The 20,430-nt window shown below is 38.3% G+C and overlaps 1 protein-coding gene across 9 annotated transcripts in view; it reads left to right on the top strand.

Annotated features, from left to right (window-relative positions):
• Window positions 1-20,430, top strand: part of inpp4b (inositol polyphosphate-4-phosphatase type II B) — a 237,456-nt gene that overhangs the window by 179,798 nt on the left and 37,228 nt on the right. For all 9 annotated transcript variants that reach the window (XM_089131969.1, XM_089131970.1, XM_089131965.1 and 6 more), the window contains 5 exons: window positions 3,087-3,277; window positions 4,542-4,665; window positions 13,862-13,988; window positions 18,892-19,032; window positions 19,143-19,240. In XM_089131969.1, the coding sequence (XP_088988095.1) occupies window positions 3,087-3,277; window positions 4,542-4,665; window positions 13,862-13,988; window positions 18,892-19,032; window positions 19,143-19,240 (681 nt within the window). The remainder of the gene's footprint in view (window positions 1-3,086; window positions 3,278-4,541; window positions 4,666-13,861; window positions 13,989-18,891; window positions 19,033-19,142; window positions 19,241-20,430) is intronic.

The raw sequence follows: 20,430 nt of genomic DNA, 5'->3' as shown, positions 1-20,430 counted from the left end.
ATAATTAATTCATAAAGTAAGTGACTGTCTTTATGAGTGAGTCATTGAGTCATTTGTTCAACTGAGTCGTTTAATAATTGATTCATAATTTAAGTGACTGTCTTAATGAGTGAGTGATTGAGTCATTTGTTCTACCGATTCGTTTAATAATTAATTCATAAATTAAGTGACTGTCTTTATGAGTGAGTCATTGAGTCATTTGTTCAACTGAGTCGTTTAATAATTGATTCATAATTTAAGTGACTGTCTTAATGAGTGAGTAATTGAGTCATTTGTTTAACCGATTCGTTTAAGAATTGATTCATAAATGAAGTGACTGTCTTTATGAGTGAGTCATTGAGTCATTTGCTCAACCGATTCGTTTAATAATTGATTAATAAATTAAGTGACTCTCTTTATGAGTGAATCATTGAGTAATTTGTTCACCTGAATCGTTTAATAATTGATTCATAAATTTATTGACTGTCTTTATGAGTGAGTCATTGAGTCATTTGTTCAACTGACTCGTTCAATAATTGATTAATAAATTAAGTGACTGTCTTAATGAGTGAGTCATTGAGTCATTTGTTTAACCGATTCGTTTAAGAATTGATTCATAAATGAAGTGACTGTCTTTATGAGTGAGTCATTGAGTCATTTGCTCAACCGATTCGTTTAATAATTGATTAATAAATTAAGTGACTCTCTTTATGAGTGAATCATTGAGTAATTTGTTCACCTGAATCGTTTAATAATTGATTCATAAATTAAATGACTGTCTTAATGAGTGAGTCATTGAGTCATTTGTTCAACCGATTCTTTTAATAATTGATTCATAAATTAAGTGACTGTCTTTAAGAGTGAGTCATTGAGTCATTTGTTTGGGGTGAAAAATGTGAGTAAATGATGACAATTTTAATTTGTGGTGAATTTTCCCTTTAATTCATTCAGCAGTGAATTAAGTGACTGTCTTAATGAATGAGTCACTGAATCATTCAAACGGCGATTCAGTCAAGAAAAAAAACAAGCGGCTGGCTTAGTAATTTTCTGAATTATTAATTCAACTGATTCATTCAAAAATATTGATTCAGTCAGGAATTAAGCATGTGATTGTCATTGAATCATCATTTCAAGAGAATCATTCAAAAACAGGAACAGCACTTCTGTTTTGTTTGGAGATGCGGTGGCCTGTGTTTAGAGCTATTTTCCTGGCAGAGCAACAAATAGCGAAAATCAAAGCAACAGCTGTTTTTTTATGGCCTGGGATGTATATATCCCAGACCACGTTCAACTTCAGACCAGGAAGTCAAGACTTGGTCTCCGTGGCTCATGCAGAGATCATATCTGCTAACCCTTGATCTAATACGGTCTCATGGCTCTCGGGAATTTCATAAGAGATGTCGTTTTCTCCGTGTGTAATTTAGATAACAGACTCTTGTATCCTGCCAGCATTAAACACAGCTTAGTCTAATGCTCTGATCTGCTTTATTCGGTGGGCTTTTTAATTGCATTGTAATCTTTAAAGCAAGTGGGCTATTCATAGTTTTTCATTCCTTTATACAGAACTCATAAACAAACTCTCCCTTTATTTTAATTTAATTGTAGATTATAAAACTGTGTTCAGTGTAGTAGATCATAAACCTTTTATAACTTTAAAGGTACACTATGTAGGAATTCCATGTTTGTCAAACAGCGACCCCTAGAGTCGATGTGGAGTACTTGTACTGGCATAAATAACAAGTGGAAATAAGGTACGGCCCCTTTAAGAGCTGCGCTATGGGTTATTTCTGTTCGATGCTCATTCTTATCCTATTTTAAGTGAAAGCCTGATCGAGTGAGACTCTGGTTTTCTCAAGCGGTCAGTTTCTCGTTTTCTTTTCCTCAACTCTTCCGAGCCTGTGGTTACGTGACGGTCGTAAAGCGATACGTTCTCCAGGTCACATGATCTGGCCAAAGACGGTCCGTCGTCTCAAAACTTACATAGACGGTGTTTCAAGAGGGCAGCCCCGCTCGCTCAGAGCATTGATAGTGTGAAATGTTGTAAGTTGGCCTGAGGAATCATTTAAAATAACTCATATGCGTCAACTTTTTTGGCTAAAAGTTACACGGTGTGCCTTTAACTTCATTATTCAATTGAATCAGTCACCAAATATAAAACCAGCAAAGAAAAACACATTGCTAAGTGCAAATAATTCAGTGCAACTAGCCATGCTGTCTTTCATGCATAAATAAACAGGCTCAACTTTTATCAAAAGGAAATGTAAATGCTTCCCATGTTTTGGTGTGTGTTATCTGTCACAGACAATCGGCATGGACAGGTTGAGTGACATGCCATCATCATCATCATCATCAAAAACCAAAAATAAAACTGCACAAAGATGAAAGAAATTATTACTGCATGAAATTCTGACTGACTATAAACTTGGCTTGTCAACTTCAATGTGTGTGTGCTGAAGAAAGCAAAACCATTTCCCATGTTTTGGGTCTGATTTTTGGGTCAGTTTTGCATGAATTTGCTCTTATGAACACTGCACATTGCTAGTCTTATTGTGGACGATTTATCAGTGCAAATTATTTCAAATGTAAAAAAAAAACAATGTTTGTCTTAACCACCTTCATCAACATGTAAAAACTTGCCGTTCCTCTACCCAATAGAGCGTTCCCTCGACTAAAACACAATAGGAGTTTTCCATTGGCTTTTGTATTATTGTAGAAAACGACCAGCAAAAGTTTATGATTCCTAAATGTTTTGTTCATCGTGATAACCGTCACTACAGCAATCGTCAAAAGCTAAACGTAGACTGTAAAGGAACTACACCACGGTCACATGGTCACGGTCACCGCCGTCAGTCTCTCTCAGTCTTTAAAAACATTTACAAGAGTGTGAATATACACACAATGAGTCTGTAAAAGTGGATGACTGAGTTTAATGAGTTTACCTGTTCGACCTGATGGAGTTCAATTGTCCTGTTAAGACACTATGCCTTTTACGAGAGTATATTTGAGCTTTCCTTGAAATATCTTATCTAATCTAAATTTTCTTCTGGAGTGGCAGGTTTCTGGCAATTTGGCAAACTGAGTCACAAATGTTTCCTGTTTTTCCTCAGATCGTCCGCTGACAGCCGTGGACGTCCGGGATCAGCTCGCTGTCGTGGTCCAGTCGCTGAAGGAGTGTGTGTCGGCGGTGGCGGAGAGAGCCAGACGCTCGGTGATCTTCGTCCTGCTCCAGGAGGCGGCGGGCAGTTCAGCGCAGGGTCTCCAGCTACAGCAGAGACGGGACACTGTCTTCAGCCAAGCAGTGAGTGACACACACTACAGATACGCTTAGGGAACCAACTCGTGGATGCACGGATATGAACATTTGGCCCGATTCCGATAACTTCTTTATATTTGAAATCGGGCGATAAATCTTAATCCAAATTTTGATATCATTTTTGAGAGCCTGATTACAAAAACAAAAGTCTCACCATTAACCCTTTGATGGTCTTCGTTTGGGAATGACGCACTTTGGGGTCTATTGGTCCCCAGACAATAACATTTAATTTTGTAACAGAATAGTATTTTTTTTTTATATAAATATAATTTTACTTGGTTTATTAATGTTTTTACTCAACATTTGTGCAGTTTTGGGAGGATTTATTATATCTTTTAAATTTCTATAAATAAATAAATAAATATTTATTTAATTGGGTTTTTTTTCCACAAAAAAAAAACGCATTTTATGTAAAATTCAATTTATAAAAGACCCATATTTCAATTTTTCATTAATGTGGATTACATGGATCATTTTACATGGTTTAATGTAAGATTTCTGTCCATTTTTTGACAGTTTTAAAATAAAAATAAAAATCACTTTAACCACTACATGACCATAGAGCATCACTATATGCTATTTGGCATTTTACTAACCAAAGGTATCTTTTCACAAGTTGGATTCATATCTAAATATTATAAAATCACAATTATAAAAAAAATCAAATACTTTTAGTCAACGTTTAGCAATTTTTGCACAGAAAAAAAAAACAGGTTTTTCAATAAATATCACATTATGATTAGAATCAAACCTGAACAACGTTACAAAGAGAAATGTTGGAGTCTTAAGATTTGAGTGTGTGTGTGTGTGTACATAAATTTTCAATGTGTCAGTGTTACAAATTTATTTTTGTGGTGGTTCCGCATTTTGGATGATTTTATTTTACAAATGATAAGAGAACAATTTTTATAGTTTCAAAAAATGTATTCCTCTATGTGTGTGTGTGTGGTGAGCATGATTTTTGTGCATTGTTGGAAGTGTGACACTTTATTTCTGTCATTTCTGTCTTCGAATGTGTTCTGCGTTGTTTCTGATTTTGATGATGATTTTGGACCCCGAATACCACAAGTGTGACTATTTTTGTCACGCCAACATAAAAACAGATATCATTCCAATTTATTTTTTTTGTAGATCTAGACAGTGTAGAGCTGTAGAAATTTTCATACCATTCTTTTTATTATTATTTTCTCACCCCATTCGAAGTTTTTGAGAAGGCATTTGTAAAGATATATGTGTGTTGTGTTCACAGCTGGCTGCACTGGCGTGTGGATTTGTCATGCGGTTATACGCGGGTTTGGAGGACAAGGGTTTTCTCAGACAGCTGCATGCCGTCGGACTGGTGGCCCAGTTTGAGAGTCTGCTCAGCACTTACAGTGAGTGTCCTGCATCTGATCATATGCAATCACAGCAAAATAAACACAAATCTACGATTCAAACCAGGCCTGTCACGGTCATTGTATAAATGATTGCGATTAACAATGTCTTTGTGTTTTGTTCATGTCACTTAGTGCAACCCTAATACGTAATTTTCTGATTATTATTATCATATGCTAATTATTGCAATTTTTGCATAGGGATACATTGATACCATATCAGATATTGGACAATATTTTTCTTTTTTTATTATTAAAAATGTATTTTAAAAATGTCAGTTGATATTTAATTGTGCAATCTCAACTCTCTTTATTTTTACATTTAGACATTTAAGACATCTAATTCTCACATAAAGCTATTACATTTTTAATCATTACAGTTTGTCTAGATTGCTTAAACACATTTATTGAAACTATGCCTCTTATTCTCAACACCGTAAACACAAATCCATAACGTCTCAAAATGAAACTCTACACACAAAAACCATTCACTCTTGCTGAAAAACCAAACTTTGTCCTCAGACAGGACACACAAGCCCTCAAAATAACACACTCTACCACAAAGTCTAACACACTGGTGCAATAAATTCAAAACAACATTTCCAAAACTGGTAAGTTATGTTACTTGTGGTTCCCCTCCTCACAAACCTTTTCACATGATGAACAAAAGACACAGCCAATGGATACATTGGCACATTTTTATTTATTCATGTACTACACAGTACAACACGCACACACACACAAAAAAAAAAAAACGCCTCAGCGTCCTGTCTTTGGTCTGAATCAGGCCAGAGAATCACATCCACATTAAAGGCTATATGAGCCCTAGCCAGGCCGTGAGGGCAAAATCCTCTTGCATGCCTGATCCGCCCCTATTTTCCTGTTTTTCACCCTGAAACGACTCAAATTAGGCTGTACTCGTTGTCCAGCCTCCCTCATAGTCAAAGACATGATCAACTAAAGTGGCTCTAATTTCATCCGAGACTGCTTGTCTCTTTGCTCTTCCTCCTCCATCTCTTCTACCACCACGTCCTCCTCTTCCTCTTTTACCATTTCCCGTTCCTCCTCCTACACCATTTCCTGTTCCTCCTCCTTCACCATGTCCTCTTCCTCTCCCTCTTCGACCTCTTCCTTCATTTCTTTATGGATCCATTGTTCCAAAACTCAGATGAACTGACTCTGGCACTTATAGGCATCTTCAAAGTTCTGAATGATGTGTGTTAAATTGTGACTCTTATGGTGTGTTCACAATGGACGCGAATAGCACATCAGGCGCAAATGATTTTAATGTTAAGTCAATGCAAAGACGCGTTACGCGCGTAAAAAATTCCTGCGGTGCGAATGAGGCGTGGCGCGGAAGACGCGAATACGCCTTATTCGAATGGTGCAAATTGAGCATCTGGCGCGTTACGCGCGAATGATTTATTTAGTGCTATTTGTGCATTCACACATTTGACGCGAATTCGCGTCTGAAAAATCTGAACTTTGGCGTCGATTCGCGCCGCGTTAACCAATCAGGAGCCTAGCTGCATGCTCACGTGGTGAAGGATCTGGATGCTTCGATAAATTATTTTTTTAATATGACTAAATGCCTGGTGTGGTTCTAATGCACAACAAAGCTAATATTTTATAACTTAAAACTTTATTTCAATATTCGAGACATGTTCATTTTGTATTGAATGTTACTCATTCCATATCTAGATTATATGAAATAGTATTATGATGTAAAGACAACCAACATACATGTGCATAAGTTCGTGTCTGGATGTGAGAGAGAAAAAAATCACAGGACAGGTTAATAACTTTTGGAGGCTGGCTCTATTTATCATCAAAATAAATGACAGATTCGGTGGATGAAGGCGAGGGTGATCCTTGCTCTGATGCGGGACAACAGGTCAAACTGGGCGCGGGACAGGCGGAAGTACTGCTGACAGCGGCTATCATCTAGGTGCAGCTTGTGGAGCGAGCAAATGGTGAAACTCGCCAAACGGTTCGCCTCTGAAGGGTCCGGTGGACACAAATACGGCGACGATTATCCCCACGCCGCTGTTCTAGCTCTCCAGAGCAAATACAGTGCGGTGAATCTCTCGATGAATGCTCCATCAACATAAACAAAGATGGCCGCCAACGGGTTTCGATTAAAATTTCGCTTCAAACTTTTGATTTTATGTGCGTCAGTTTCACTCTTGACGCGCGAATTAACACAAAGTGGTGAAGCGTCAAACTAGACGTGAATTTGACGCGCTATTCGCATCCAGTGTGAACGTAGCATTAGTGTTTTCTTCTGGTTAATGGTGTGCTAATTGAGCTGAAACTATGCTGACTTGAGTGAACAATATTGAATGCTAGTGCTTTCTAAATGCAGTGGCAGTCCCAATATTAGTCCCAATGTAGGTGCACCATAGTGGTTCAGGATAGGACAAAAACACGGATTGACGGATTGATGATTAACTCGCTCATTATATAAATTTTGAATAGAAAAAAAATTAAGGAGTTTTATTTAATGCTCATTGCTAAAAACTTTTCAAAATATGACGCGACCTCCCATAGAGCTCGCTGAGGCCCCCTTGTGGGCCGCGACCCCCTTGTTGGTAACCGATGAGTTAAGGCCTTTTCACACCTGGACAAACTTGCGTGCGCGATATTCGCTGACGTTTAACGCCTTGTGACAAAACAAAGGGCGCCAGTGTGCACACGAAAAACGCCACGCGTAAAAGCGTCATTTAAAAAAAACGCCTCGGGTTCATTTTTTTAGTTTGACGCACCGCGTCAAAAACTATCCAACCAATGAGATTGCTGCTTTTGCTCAGGTGTCTAGAGCTTCTGAAGTTACAGTAAATCACAACTTGGGGGCGCTCAAACACAAAACGGTCTTGCCGAGCCCACATACGTAACGGCGAAGAAGATGTACGCCAAGTACTGTCTACACTGCAGGGAAGAAATAAGACCAGGAAGATGCGAGGCAAGAATGTAGAGCTGCTGGTGTCAGAACATAAAGAACTATTTATGTTTACATAAACTATTTACAAACGCAACTGCGACTTCAAAATAGGACTATTTCGGTTTTAGCCATCTAATGTCATGGAATGAATTTGCATGTTCACTCGCCTCATCGTCAGGGAAATCGTTGCTTGGGTGTGAACACAAAAAAACATGTTGAAAAACGCTGGCGAATAACGCACGCCGATATTTGTCCCGGAGTGTACGGCCCTTTAGTCTATGATTAATGCAGCGCAGTCTCTATTAAAGATGGTTCCTGTCTTCCCATTGTCTCTCTCTCTCTCGCACATGCACTCTCTTCCAAAGGAATGTGTTCGTAAAACCTCCGTATCAGCCCTGTAACATGACACTTTTTCAGCCCTGGTGTTCAGCTCCTTTGGGAGTTTCATAAACCTTTGTTTATAATGAATAATTAGTGTGTGTCTGATGGGTCCAGACCCTACATAGGATTGTGTTGTTTTAACTAAAAAAAAATAATTAATATATCATAGAGTTGTTTGTGATTACATGGTAACAATCGTGTTGCGTTGTGGTATATGGAGCTGGCTGAAGTGTCCATATGAAGTAGACTTCGAAATCGAGGGAGCGAGGGTCTGTCCATATTAACTTCCCTCGTCCACTTCATGAAGTGGCGACACGGATTCCCTTGAGGGGAAGTGTCTAGGGAAGTTCGCATGTGCATGTCTAAACGTGGACTGGAACGCAGCCTAAATACACAGATCAAACAAAGGGAACTCAGGACACACGTATTTAGACAGATAAGGGAATACTGGGTCACAGGACTAAACCAAAAGCACCATGAAACATAGGAGACAGACTATACATGTAAGTGTTAAAAAATTATATTTTGATATATTGCATGTTCAGATATTTATACAACCAAATGTTCTGGGGGCCAAAACACTGTATTTCTAAAATTGTGCAAACAATGGTTCTTGCTTAGTTTATTGCCCAGTGAATTATTACCCTGAAGAAGCCTGAAACTTCTCAGGCTTCTTCAGGGCATTGTGCCGATGACGCATACTGAGTTTTTTGGAGATACGCCAATGCTATCATGCATGGCATCATGGCATATAGCCATTTTCATTATTATTTTTCCTGTTATAGCGTCACCAAGTGGCCAATCGTCGCGCTTTTTTCTTTTTCTTTTTTTTTCGTGTGACCTCAGATTGAGCTTATAAACATGTCCCGAGTATAGCGAAAATATCTCTTTCCGCTCACAAGTTATATCTGTTTTAGTGAAAATGGCCCCGGTCACATCGAATACATTATGGTTCCCCTTAGCGACCGTGAATTGAAATTTCGAACAAACCTACGAGTAGTTTGCAAAAGTAGGTTTTTCAGAAAACTTCAATTTGCTCGAAAATGGCGTGTCCTCCTTGAGCCAAGGATTCCAATGATGTAAGACACTTGAGCCTACGCCTAACGGTTCAGATGTAATGAGCCATTTTGTACTTTTGACCGCTATAGCGCCCCCGTCTGGCCGTCCGGGGCGCGCCTTTAGTGATGTTGTAGGCAGTGTGAGTACTACCAGCATTCAAAGTTTCAAGTCTCTACGACTTGTGCTTCGGTTTGCCCAATCAGTTTTAGATGGACAATGTTGCATCATGCACTCTAAACAATGCTGGGTTGTTTCAACCCAAATTTGGGTCAAATATGGACAAACCCAAATGTTGGGTTTTAAATTTACAGTTGAAAGTTGGGTTAAAATTTTAAATTGCATTTTTAACCCAACATTTGGGTTTGTCCATATTTGACCCAAATTTGGATTGAAACAACCCAGCGTTGTTTAGAGTGTGGGAAAATTAACAATAACAATAGGCGCTTGAACCCCGCCCTAATTGTTTGTTGGTTGTTACGCATAATTTGAATTGTAACATTAGTGCATCCCTATTTTATCATATTGCTGTTAGAAGTGTTTTATTAAACAATAAGCCATTCGAGGGCCGTGCCCCCCCCCCCCTAGCGCTCATTGATGCCCCTCCTACCACAGTTTCTAATAAAATCCTAAATCCTAAATCAGATGTAGGCTATACAATACCAAATTTCCAGCAATATATTTAAATAGTACATTGTGTTTATCGTAATAGTACACGACTATTTATCGTAAGTGTTTTAATGGTCTGGTGGCAGAACTTTAGACTGGCGTGCAAGAGTTACTGGGTTCTAATCCCACACTCGCGTACCTATTTTTCCCCTCATTAAAGGGTAACTAAACCCCTGGTCAGAGCCTGACTCCACCCACTAGCAATATTTGAAAAATGCTGAAAAAATGGGCGGGGCCAGGGGGCGTGCACCTGAGACCCGCCGTGAGTGACAGCTGCTGTCAGACTCTAAAATAGAGAGAGACTGGAGTGACGCAAGTAGCTGCCTTTGCAACAGAGCGGCCATTTGAAGTCGAGGACTTTTCCCCCTCACCTTCACCTTCACCTGAAGTGGATGAGGGTGAATTGTATGTAGACACAGGGCCAAATCCATTCGAGATGCTGGCTCAAACTGCGGTCTTAACTCCCGCATCGCGACCGGCATCTGATGAGTTTTGTCGTCGAGTTGATCTCAATAGCGCGCGCTCTGTGGGCATGTATTCATATTGATATTCTGCCGCTATGTGAAAAAATCCAGCAAAATGCGCCGGCTCGTTTGTCGACCCCAGAGGATTAACTTTATCCTAACCATAAATTGTGATTAAAATATCCATGATCACTCACATCAAGACGCCGCTGCGGTGGAGGAGTCCATGCAGGACGAGCAGTGTTTGGCACTGCGTGTGGAGAAGCCCATGTCCACCTCTATTCCTGATCACTGTACTAAACACTGATAAATCTATGCTAACTTGAAGCTATCCTAACTGTACTATGCTACTAGCTACACAAAATAATCTAAATTATCTATATAATGCTATGCTAAATAGATGCAACAATACTCTATCCTGATCGTTTTCGAAAATAATCTAAATAACTATATAAATGCTATGCTAACTAGATGCTGATATATGCTATCCTGGTCGTTTTCAATACTCATAAATCCAACTCCTGACTCGCTACAGTAGTTTTGACGGAACCAGGGGCTGCCAAGGGCGTGACAGAGTGGCGCCTGAGAGTTCCCTACGTCAGAGAGTACCTAGCCTAGAAATCTAGACGCACCCTAGCGGCAGCAAAAATTAATTTGCAGCAAAGTGTGGTCTAGCAACTCTCCATAGACATTTTAGCTGGAAAAACTCAACTCCGGTAGGGCCAATCACATCGTGTATAGAGTCGGCGGGCGGGCTTAACATAATGACGACAGAGTTGAGCCGGTCAGAGCAAGCTCGGACATATTCGGTTTGAAGTCGTTCATCCTCGGATGCGGCCGGCGCCGCGCGCGCTGTTACAAAAAAGCTGTGGCGAAACGATCAACTTGTCATTTTTGCCCACTCGTGCTGTGTCGTCGAGTATAAAGGCTTTACTCTGTGTCAGTGCGCGCTATGATCGGTAAGGTGCACGGACCCTCTCCCGAATCATCCCCAGCACCCCGAAGCACCACTACTCCGGCTCCGTTTCCCTCGTAAGATGATATTAGTATTTAAACATTCTCTATGATATTATTTTTTTAATGACACACTGTCTCTTTCTCTCTCACACATACGTAGGCTAGTTATAAACTCTTTTGACTTTTAATGATTAGTGTTTTATTTTTAAAGTTTGTGGGATGCGGTAAAAGTTTAATATATCAACTTGCTCCGCTTAGTACGTCACCTTCTTCGTTGCTCTGATTGGCTGTAGCGCTATCCAATTGCGTGCAGAGAGAATTTGAAAGACAACCGTTTATCCCGCCCCTCGGATTGAGCCCTGTCAATGAAGAGTTTCCAGACCTAACATCTTGATGTAGGTCTGGCATGCCAGGCTAGAGAGTACCCCGACAGCAGGAGCTTTCCGTTTAACCTGAAGAGGGCAGCACTTCACAGACGTTTTTACACCATATATTTGAAAATCAAAACACTTTATACTCAATTGTCAAAAAATGTACTCGAATCAATGAACAGCATTAATGAAGCTGCATTCTTACAGATCATTAACTAAAAAAAGTTGTTTTGGTGTTTAGTGACCCTTTAAAACCGATGATGTTTATCAGTGGTTGTCAAGCAGGGACATGTTTGAGTGCATTTTACTTTGTGATTTCACCGGTACGTAATAGAGATTTCTCCGCAACAGATTAAGCGCGCGCCCATGTGAGGATGTTTATTGTGGCAGCGCGAGGCTCAAGAGAACACTTTATCAGCACCACAGATCGAGTCAACGAGCTCTTTGATCACTTTATTTTAAAAACAACACATTTCAGCGTGCTCTATCGCCTCTTATTTATTTGCGAATGCTCTGCTAATCTAGGTAACCGGATATGTTTTGTTTATTTGTATTGGTCAATCAGTGCAGCGAGATGTATAAAAGTGCAACATCGACCCTGGCAAAAAGTGGTGGGGAAATTCGCAAATAATAATTATAATAATAAAAGTTGTTTCTTTTTTTTTTCACCCGCTGATGACCCAATGCCCCTCCTGTAGATCTGCTCTGGCGCCGACTCTGGGAGGCTATATGTGTTCATGCTTTTACTGACTGTAATGCAACCTTGGCTAATTGCCAATACGAGTTTGTATGATCATAGATAGTGTCGTTATTCGTATTGCCGTTTCCAACAGCAACCAAACTTTGAAGTAAACACTTCCACCTGCACTTGCTCTTTAGATTGCAGATTACAGCCAGAACTCTTGTACATGCACCTTAAGACCATAATTACGTGTATTTTGACCTAAGTTCTCCGCTCTTGCCATGTTGAAGAGCTCGAGGCTGTTGTGACTCATGATTCACTGCAATTGTTTGCTGCACACAAGGAAAGCTGATATTTTAATGCTATGAGGTGCCACATTAAATCAAACTCCGCTTATCAATACATACATAACACACGTGCATACACACCTACAAATTACTCGCATATACATGTATACAGTACTATTGGATGTTCATAATAGATATATGAAATACACATGCACACTAATATGAAATCTGTAATATGTTGAATGTGTGGTGAATTTCTTCATTTTGCATGGTAAATATTATATCCATAAGCAAAAATTTGCAAAATGCATTCCAAAATGTAATCTATTTTTATTAGAGATTGAATCGCTGAGGAAGTCACTTAAATTAGTTAAAAATAAAAAGAATGAAATGTTGTTCAACTTTATGGAGGAATTCTTCGTATTGTAATTAATGCCCCTACTTAGTTTACCAAATTATATGAACATTAAAAGTGTCTATAGGAAAAGAAAAAAATATTGAGCTTTTTTTTTTTATGTATGTATATTAACTTTTTTTTTTGTTTTTTTTCTTCCTCTCCTCTCCTGTTTATTTGTTTAAACATGTTTCAATATATGTGATATCTGTCAAAAAATAAATAAATAAATAATAATAATATGAAATCCATACCAATACATATTATGTTAGTAATGAATGCAGATAAACGTGTGAATAACTTGCATATACATATAAACTTCCATGCACATATAAACCCAATGCGCGCATACACATCCGTGAAACACTCGCGCATGCATACAAAAGAAAACGTGGATGCATGCTTTAGTTGTGTATATATGTATATGCGAGTGATTTCATATGTGGAAGTGCAACTTCTATTTCAGTATAAAAGGAAGTCATTTCTTCTTCTTCTTCTTCTTTCGTAGTTTAAAGGCGGTTGGCAAACCAGCTAAAAAAAAGTGCCTAGAGAGAAATGAACAGTCATTATATTTATAATGTCATTTTATTTATATTTTATAAATATTTTTTTATATTTTCTTATATTTATATTGCTTATATTTTCGACCCGAACCCGTGGGTCCTGTCGGGTTTGTCGGGCTGGATGAATTAGAGCCGAGACTTCTATAATTCCTATACTTCCCATGCCTTCTCGTCCAACATCAGTGCCTGGCCTCACAAATGCGCTTCTAGAAGAATGGTCTAAAATTCCCATAAACACAATCCTAATCCTTGTGGAAAGCCTTCCCAGAAGAGTTTAAGCTGTTATACCTGCATACGGTGGGCCAACTCCATATTAAACCCTACGGATTAAGAATGGGATGTCATTCAAGCTCATGTCCAGACGTCCCAAATCCTTTGGCAATATGGTGTATATGTGTATGTATATGTTAACACAGATGTTTGTCATGCAGGTGAAGAAATAGGGATGCTGGAGGACATGGAGGTGGGGATCTCTGACCTGCACAGAGTGACCTTCAGGATCACAGAGGCAGCGTCTGAAGAAGCAGCCAGTCTGCAGCCCACCATCAGCGGGAGACGGTGAGAGAAACCCCTCATTCACAGGGGGTTCCCACAGTCAGGAAAAGTTGGAAATATCTGGGAATTTTTAAACTGTGAAGAGTCGCATTAATATATATATAATGTGTACTATATTTCAGATGTATGTTACAATATTAAATTAATGGTAACACTTTACAATGAGGTTCATTAGTTAACCATAGTTTACTACGTTAGTTTGCATGAACTAATTGCTGCATTAATCTTTGTTAATGTTAATTAAAACAGTATTAAAATCCTGTTAACATTAGTTAATGCACTGTGAACTAACATGAGCAGACTATAAACAGCTGTATTTTGTATTAACTATACATTAACAAATATTAACAAGTACAGTAACAAATGTACACTCTCAGAAAAAAGGTACAAAAGCCGTCACTGGGGCTGTACCTTTTAAAAAGGGAAAACTTTTGTCCATTTTAGGTGCTAATATGTACATTTTAGGGGCTAATATGTACATTAAGGTGCTAATATGTACATTGTAGGTGCTAATATAGACATTTAGGTGCTAATATGTACATTTTATGTGGTAATATGGACATTTTAGGTGCTATTATGGACATTTTAGGTGCTAATATGGACATTTAGGTGCTAATATGTACCTTTTAGGTGCTATTATGTACATTTTAGGTGTTAATATGGACATTTAGGTGCTATTATGGACATTTTAGGTGCTAATATGGACATTTAGGTGCTAATATGTACCTTTTAGGTGCTATTATGTACATTTTAGGGGTGGCACGGTACATGAAAAAACACCCGAACCGGTCGGTTCGCTTGTCTCGGTTCGGAGCGCGTGTGCGTCTCACGGTTCGACGCATGCGCAATGTAACCTCGTGCCCGTATGTGATGTGTTTTCTTTTCGTGCGACTTAAACTTGTTCGACTTGGACCGGCGCTGCACAGAGCGATCGGTGAATAACATCAATCTAGCGCGAGTCGGCTCCGTATGCATTCATCACTTTCGCGGTATTTGATGTCATTACCGATCGCTCTGTGCAGCGCCGGTTCAAGTTAATAAACAAGCCAGTAAAAGTGGAGTATGGAGCGCTGCAGGTCACGGCACGCGGAGAAATGGCAAGTGGGAGAGATGAGGGAGTTGGAGGACGCGCCAGCGTCGTATAAGTCTATGGTATAAGTCCGGTGTGTGGGAACATTTTGGATTTCATGTTATGATATTTTAATTTAACTACAGTGGCACTTTATGTATAGATAAGAGCTTCAGTAATACGTTTCCAAACCCTGCACTTTAATTTCAAGTTGAAAAAAGTACCCTCACATTTTGGGAATAGAAGCATTGTTGATACTGTTTTTGTGTTGAGGTTGAACTTAAATTTCACTTTATGTTTATGGCCTTTGCTATTGCTATAGCTTAATTATCTATAGGCAATGAGGTTTCATGTATGTTGACATTTAAAAGACAGTGTTTTAAGAGTTGCTCTCTTTTTCTTTTAAAAGATAGAATTTTGGTAAGAGCTACAAAAGTTAGCAGTTGATACATGAAAGTTAATTTCTTTGTGTAAATAAGATTTATGTGATAAAAATGCACAAGTTCTTGTAGAGATAGTGATACACATTCTCCTTTTTTTTTGCCAAATAAACAAAAAGCATGTCAATTTCTTCTCTCTTGCTGTATCTAAATCTCACCTAGCTTTCCTCTGAGATAGTCCCAAAATGTGCTTAAAGTCAAAGAGTCAAATTCAGTTTGTGCATGATTGCATGAATATAATATATATATATTTTTAATACTGTATCCTAAAGTGTGGATAATTAAGCTATATATCACATGCTGAAGTACATTTCTGGAGTGTTAAAGATTAAAAGAAAAAATAACAAGAACCGTACAGAACCGAAAACCGTGACCCTAAAACCGTGATACAAACCGAACCGTGGGTTTTGTGAACCGTGCCACCCCTAGTACATTTTAGGTGTTAATATGGACATTTAGGTGCTATTATGTACCTTTAAGGTACCAATATGCACCCTTTAGGTGCTTTTGAGAAGGTACAGCCCCAGTGACAGCTTTTAAAAAAAAATTTCTGAGAGTGTATTGCTCATGGTTCGTTCAGGTTAGTTAATACATTAATCGACCAAATTAATATTTCTGAAGTTCTGAGAATTCTATTTCTCAAATAAACGTCGTTCTTCTGAACTTTCTGTTCACCAACGAATCAATGAAAAAATATTTAGCTGTTTCCTTAAATATATGAAGCAGTTTAACTGATTTCATCAGTGATAATAATGAGAAATGTTTCTTGAGCATCAAATCATCATTTTAGAGTGATATCTGAAGGGTCATGTGACGCTGAAGACTGGGATAAATTACATTTTAAAATATATTACAATAGAAACTGTTCTTTTAAATTGTAATAATATTTCACAATTTTATTGTTTTACTGCATTTTTGTAAATGCAGCCTTAGAAGAGACAATTTTCTAAAACTTTTAAACATCTTACCAACCCCAAATTTTTTAACATAACACTCTTAAAATATATATATATATATGTTGTTTATTGACATTGGCTCCATTAATAACCTTTAACCTGTTAGCCAGCAACCCCACTTTTGAAAAATCACCAGAAATGGCAATCCCCAAACTAAACCAGACTCAGTTAATGAACCCTTTGCACTAAAAAAAACAAATATGATCTCATTTGAAAGGTGACACTTGACAATTTAGAATGAAATATTGTCGTAATGAAAAAATATATATCATAAATAGCTTCGACGTTTTGTAAAGTTATTAAAAATATATTTTATGAAATATCTTCATGGAAATAAAATTGAAATTGGGATTGTATCAATCTAGAAAATCACTGAAGCTTAAGCCACATGTCTGACCATGTTATATTTAAAATCTGAATATGTTGTTAAATGTTTTGATTTGAAGATCATGTCATATGAATATATTTTGATTAGACTCTAAAATGATCTCTCAAAGCTTGCCTACTCTTTTGCTACACACTCAAATGTATGTACTTTTTCTTCACAAAAAGAGTACGTACTTTTAGGGCGTAGTATAATTAGGAGAAATCTGACGTCAAACCTATGAGAATCTATTAAAATTTCTCCAAATTGGCACAATGTTGAGCTAAAAGCCCTGAGGGACGTTGTTTAGTCAAGCGCCTTCATGACGAACGCACGGGAGTTTTTTTTTATGAATGGGAGCGGCTGACGCTCATAATTCATATTAAAGGTATTTACTCATTTTTTAATTGCATAACTCCTGACACTAATTAATACATATCACTAAGTTTCTCAGAATAAAATAGTGCTCAAATAATTAGAGTTGTGTATCTTTTTAATAATGTTTGTCAGGGTAATAACATGAAATCTTGGGTTTTTAATGCCAGAGGATAGACTTTGTTACAAAGAAATAAAGGCGAGCTGAACGGAGGGCTCAATACATCTTATTCATTTTCAAATTCTGCTCTATTTTTGACTGTGAACCCAGTGGAGTGATTTATTATTAGAGACCCCTGCTCATTCTACAAGCACTCTGTAATGGCAGAAGAAGATGCAAACCTTACCATTTATGTAATAGCAGGGGCTACAAATTATGCAAACACATTCCATTCCAGTTCCAGACCTCTACACATACACAAACACAGTCAGAAACATCAGAATAAAATGGCCATATTCACATAGATTTCAGCTTCGTAGAAATCTGCATGTGGAAAAGGTTTTTTTTTTTAAATGTTCTTTACTCTAATTAAGTAGTTCTTTTAAAGGGATCCTTCAGGATTTAGCATTAAGCTTTGTATTAGTAGGAAACCTGTAGTATTTTCAAATTACCATGCTTTCCACCCTCATATCCCCCTGAGATGAGAGATTTATGTATTTTTTGTCTGGAAAAAATCCTCCGATCGGAGGATTTTGTTGTCCAGAGGCTGAAGATTACAGTCAGTAGTCGGGCTGTCCCGCATGTGCTTAACCCGTCCATAGAGGGCGATCTCACTCACAGAATGAACACATAGTGTCGGCCATCTTGTTTTGGAAGCTAAGCTAGCAGGCTCTTGTTCTGTGGAGAAAGCTGAGTAGTCGGGGTTACCATCCTCTTTTTTCCGGACATATCCGGCTGTCGATGTCCGGGATTCAGCTTTTGCTTTCTGTAGTCGCCATTCATTGTTTACATGCACAGCTTTTGTTTCAGTCTAACTGAATTAATCCCGATTGGTGAATCTGAATGTAGTGTTTGCATGAACGCTAAACAAGTGATCAGTTGATGTGCGTTTTAACATCGCTAAGAAAATTCCCGCTTCTCCGTGAGAGATACGAGACCGGTGCGTCTCACAGGTGTCGCTCATCGGTAATCACGCCACCGGCCTCGCGCCGTTCTCCCTCACTCGTCCCGCTCGCCACAGTAAACATGATGAATGGCGACTGTAGAACGCAAAAGCCGAATCCCGGACATTTTGGGCGATCTCGAAACACATTTTCGGGCAGACTCGTCACGGAGACTCACTAGTAGCCTAGACTTGTTGTTTAACGACTGCGCTAAGTCACCGGTAGGCGTGGCCTCCTAGGGAAGCGAAGCAAGTGCATTCTGGGAGTTGTTGTCTTTCATCCACATGAGCCAAAAACACATTTTCTATCTCTTCTCAGTCTAGAAAGCTCCAAATTCAAAAATAATTTCACATTTCTTCTACATTAATGACCCATTTTAAATACACAGTATCCCTTTAAGAACTGTTCACTGAAAGGTACTTTGTGGAACCAAAAATGGTTCTTCTAAGGAATCGTTGCCTAAACGCTTTATTTTTAAGAGTCCAATCAAATGAGTTTCAAAGGTGGAAGAAAAGACTGTGGGAACCTGTAAGTTGAGCAGCTTCATGCTTGTGTTGACAGAGTCTGGTAATGTGAGCTGTTTTTTTTTTAATCCCAGAGACCGTTACACCGTCGAGGTACCTCTCCCACATCATGCCTTCCAAACGCTCCCGGACGAGCTGCGCGAGGGCAAGCCTCTACGCGTGCTTCCCGTGCTCTTCAACGTGGGCATAAATGAGCAACAAACCTTCGCTGAGAGGTACAAGCACTGACTGATTAACATGAAACATGAGCGCGCTGCCAATGCACACAAGCATGTCTGAGCCGATGCGTGATTGCTGTGCTCTTCTCTGTGTCTCCCCCTCTCAGGTTTGGTGACATATCTTTACAGGAGAGGATAAACCAGAAGAACTTTGAGATTCTAGAAGGTTACTATAAATCCTTAACAAACACAGTGCCGTCTGAATGTAAGTTCAACTCTTTAGAAACTGAGCTTTGTGTTTTATATTACATTGAGTCAGTTAGCAGACACTATAAATCAAAAGCCACTTGCAAATGAGGAACTTCAGAAACTATTTATTTAGAAATTAGCTAGAAATTTAGGATTGTGCACTGCAAATATTGTTGATATTGATATTAAAAATGCATTATTTTACACTGTCCCTGTTACATGTTCTTATAATTACAGTAAATTCTGCATAATTTCAATTCAACCGTAACCCCAATAATATAGTAAGGACATGTTGTAAATTGCTCAACATTCTCATTCATTTCTCAACGTTCTCATTAGTAATTTCAGGAAGACTTTACAATAAGGTTACTACGATAGTTTACATGAACTATCACTGAAAAATACTTCTAAAGCATTTATTAATCTCAGTTGATGCTCAACATTTACTGATTGTAAGTTGTATTTGTTAATATTTAATGGAGCTAACAAAAACTAACAATAAACAAATTAACTAACATTAACAAAGATTAGTACATACTGTAACAAATGTATTGTTAGTTAATGCTTGCTTATGTATTAACTAACATTACGGAATGGAACCCTATTGTAAAATCTTACAATAATTGTGGGATTGAACTGAGATTAAAGGAGTAGTTCACTTTTAAAAAAAAACTTTTGCTGATAATTTACTCACCCCCGTGTCATCCAAGATGTCCATGTCTTTCTTTCTTCAGTCGAAAAGAAATTAAGGTTTTTGATGAAAACATTCCAGGATTTTTCTCCATATAATGGACTTCAATGGGAACCAAACGGTTCAAGGTCCAAAAGACAGTTTCAGTGCAAACTGTTCAAAGGGCTTTAAACGATTCCAGACGATGAATAAGGGTCTTATCAAGCGAAACGACGCTCATTTAATAAATAAAATAACAAAGTTTACGTTTTATAAGCTCAAATGGTCGCCTTGCTCTGTTCTGTGATGCACGTTCGTGACTCTCCTGTTCGAACTCGTTCATCAAAATGAACAAATCTTTTTTCGTGTCATTTGGTTGATTCAACGAACGAAATGAACGAGTTGACTCGGGAAAAGATTCGTTCATTTTGATGAACGAGTTCGAACAGGAGAGTACTGGTAACCGTTTGCATTATATGGAGAAAAATCCTGGAATGTTTTCATCAAAAACCTTCATTTCTTTTCGACTGAAGAAA

This window comes from Pimephales promelas, chromosome 6 (assembly GCF_988280905.1).
Source record: "Pimephales promelas chromosome 6, fPimPro1.hap1.1, whole genome shotgun sequence".
Classification (NCBI taxonomy): domain Eukaryota; kingdom Metazoa; phylum Chordata; class Actinopteri; order Cypriniformes; family Leuciscidae; genus Pimephales; species Pimephales promelas.
Note: the sequence above shows the minus strand (reverse complement) of the source record. Positions and strands in the feature narration are given on the sequence as shown.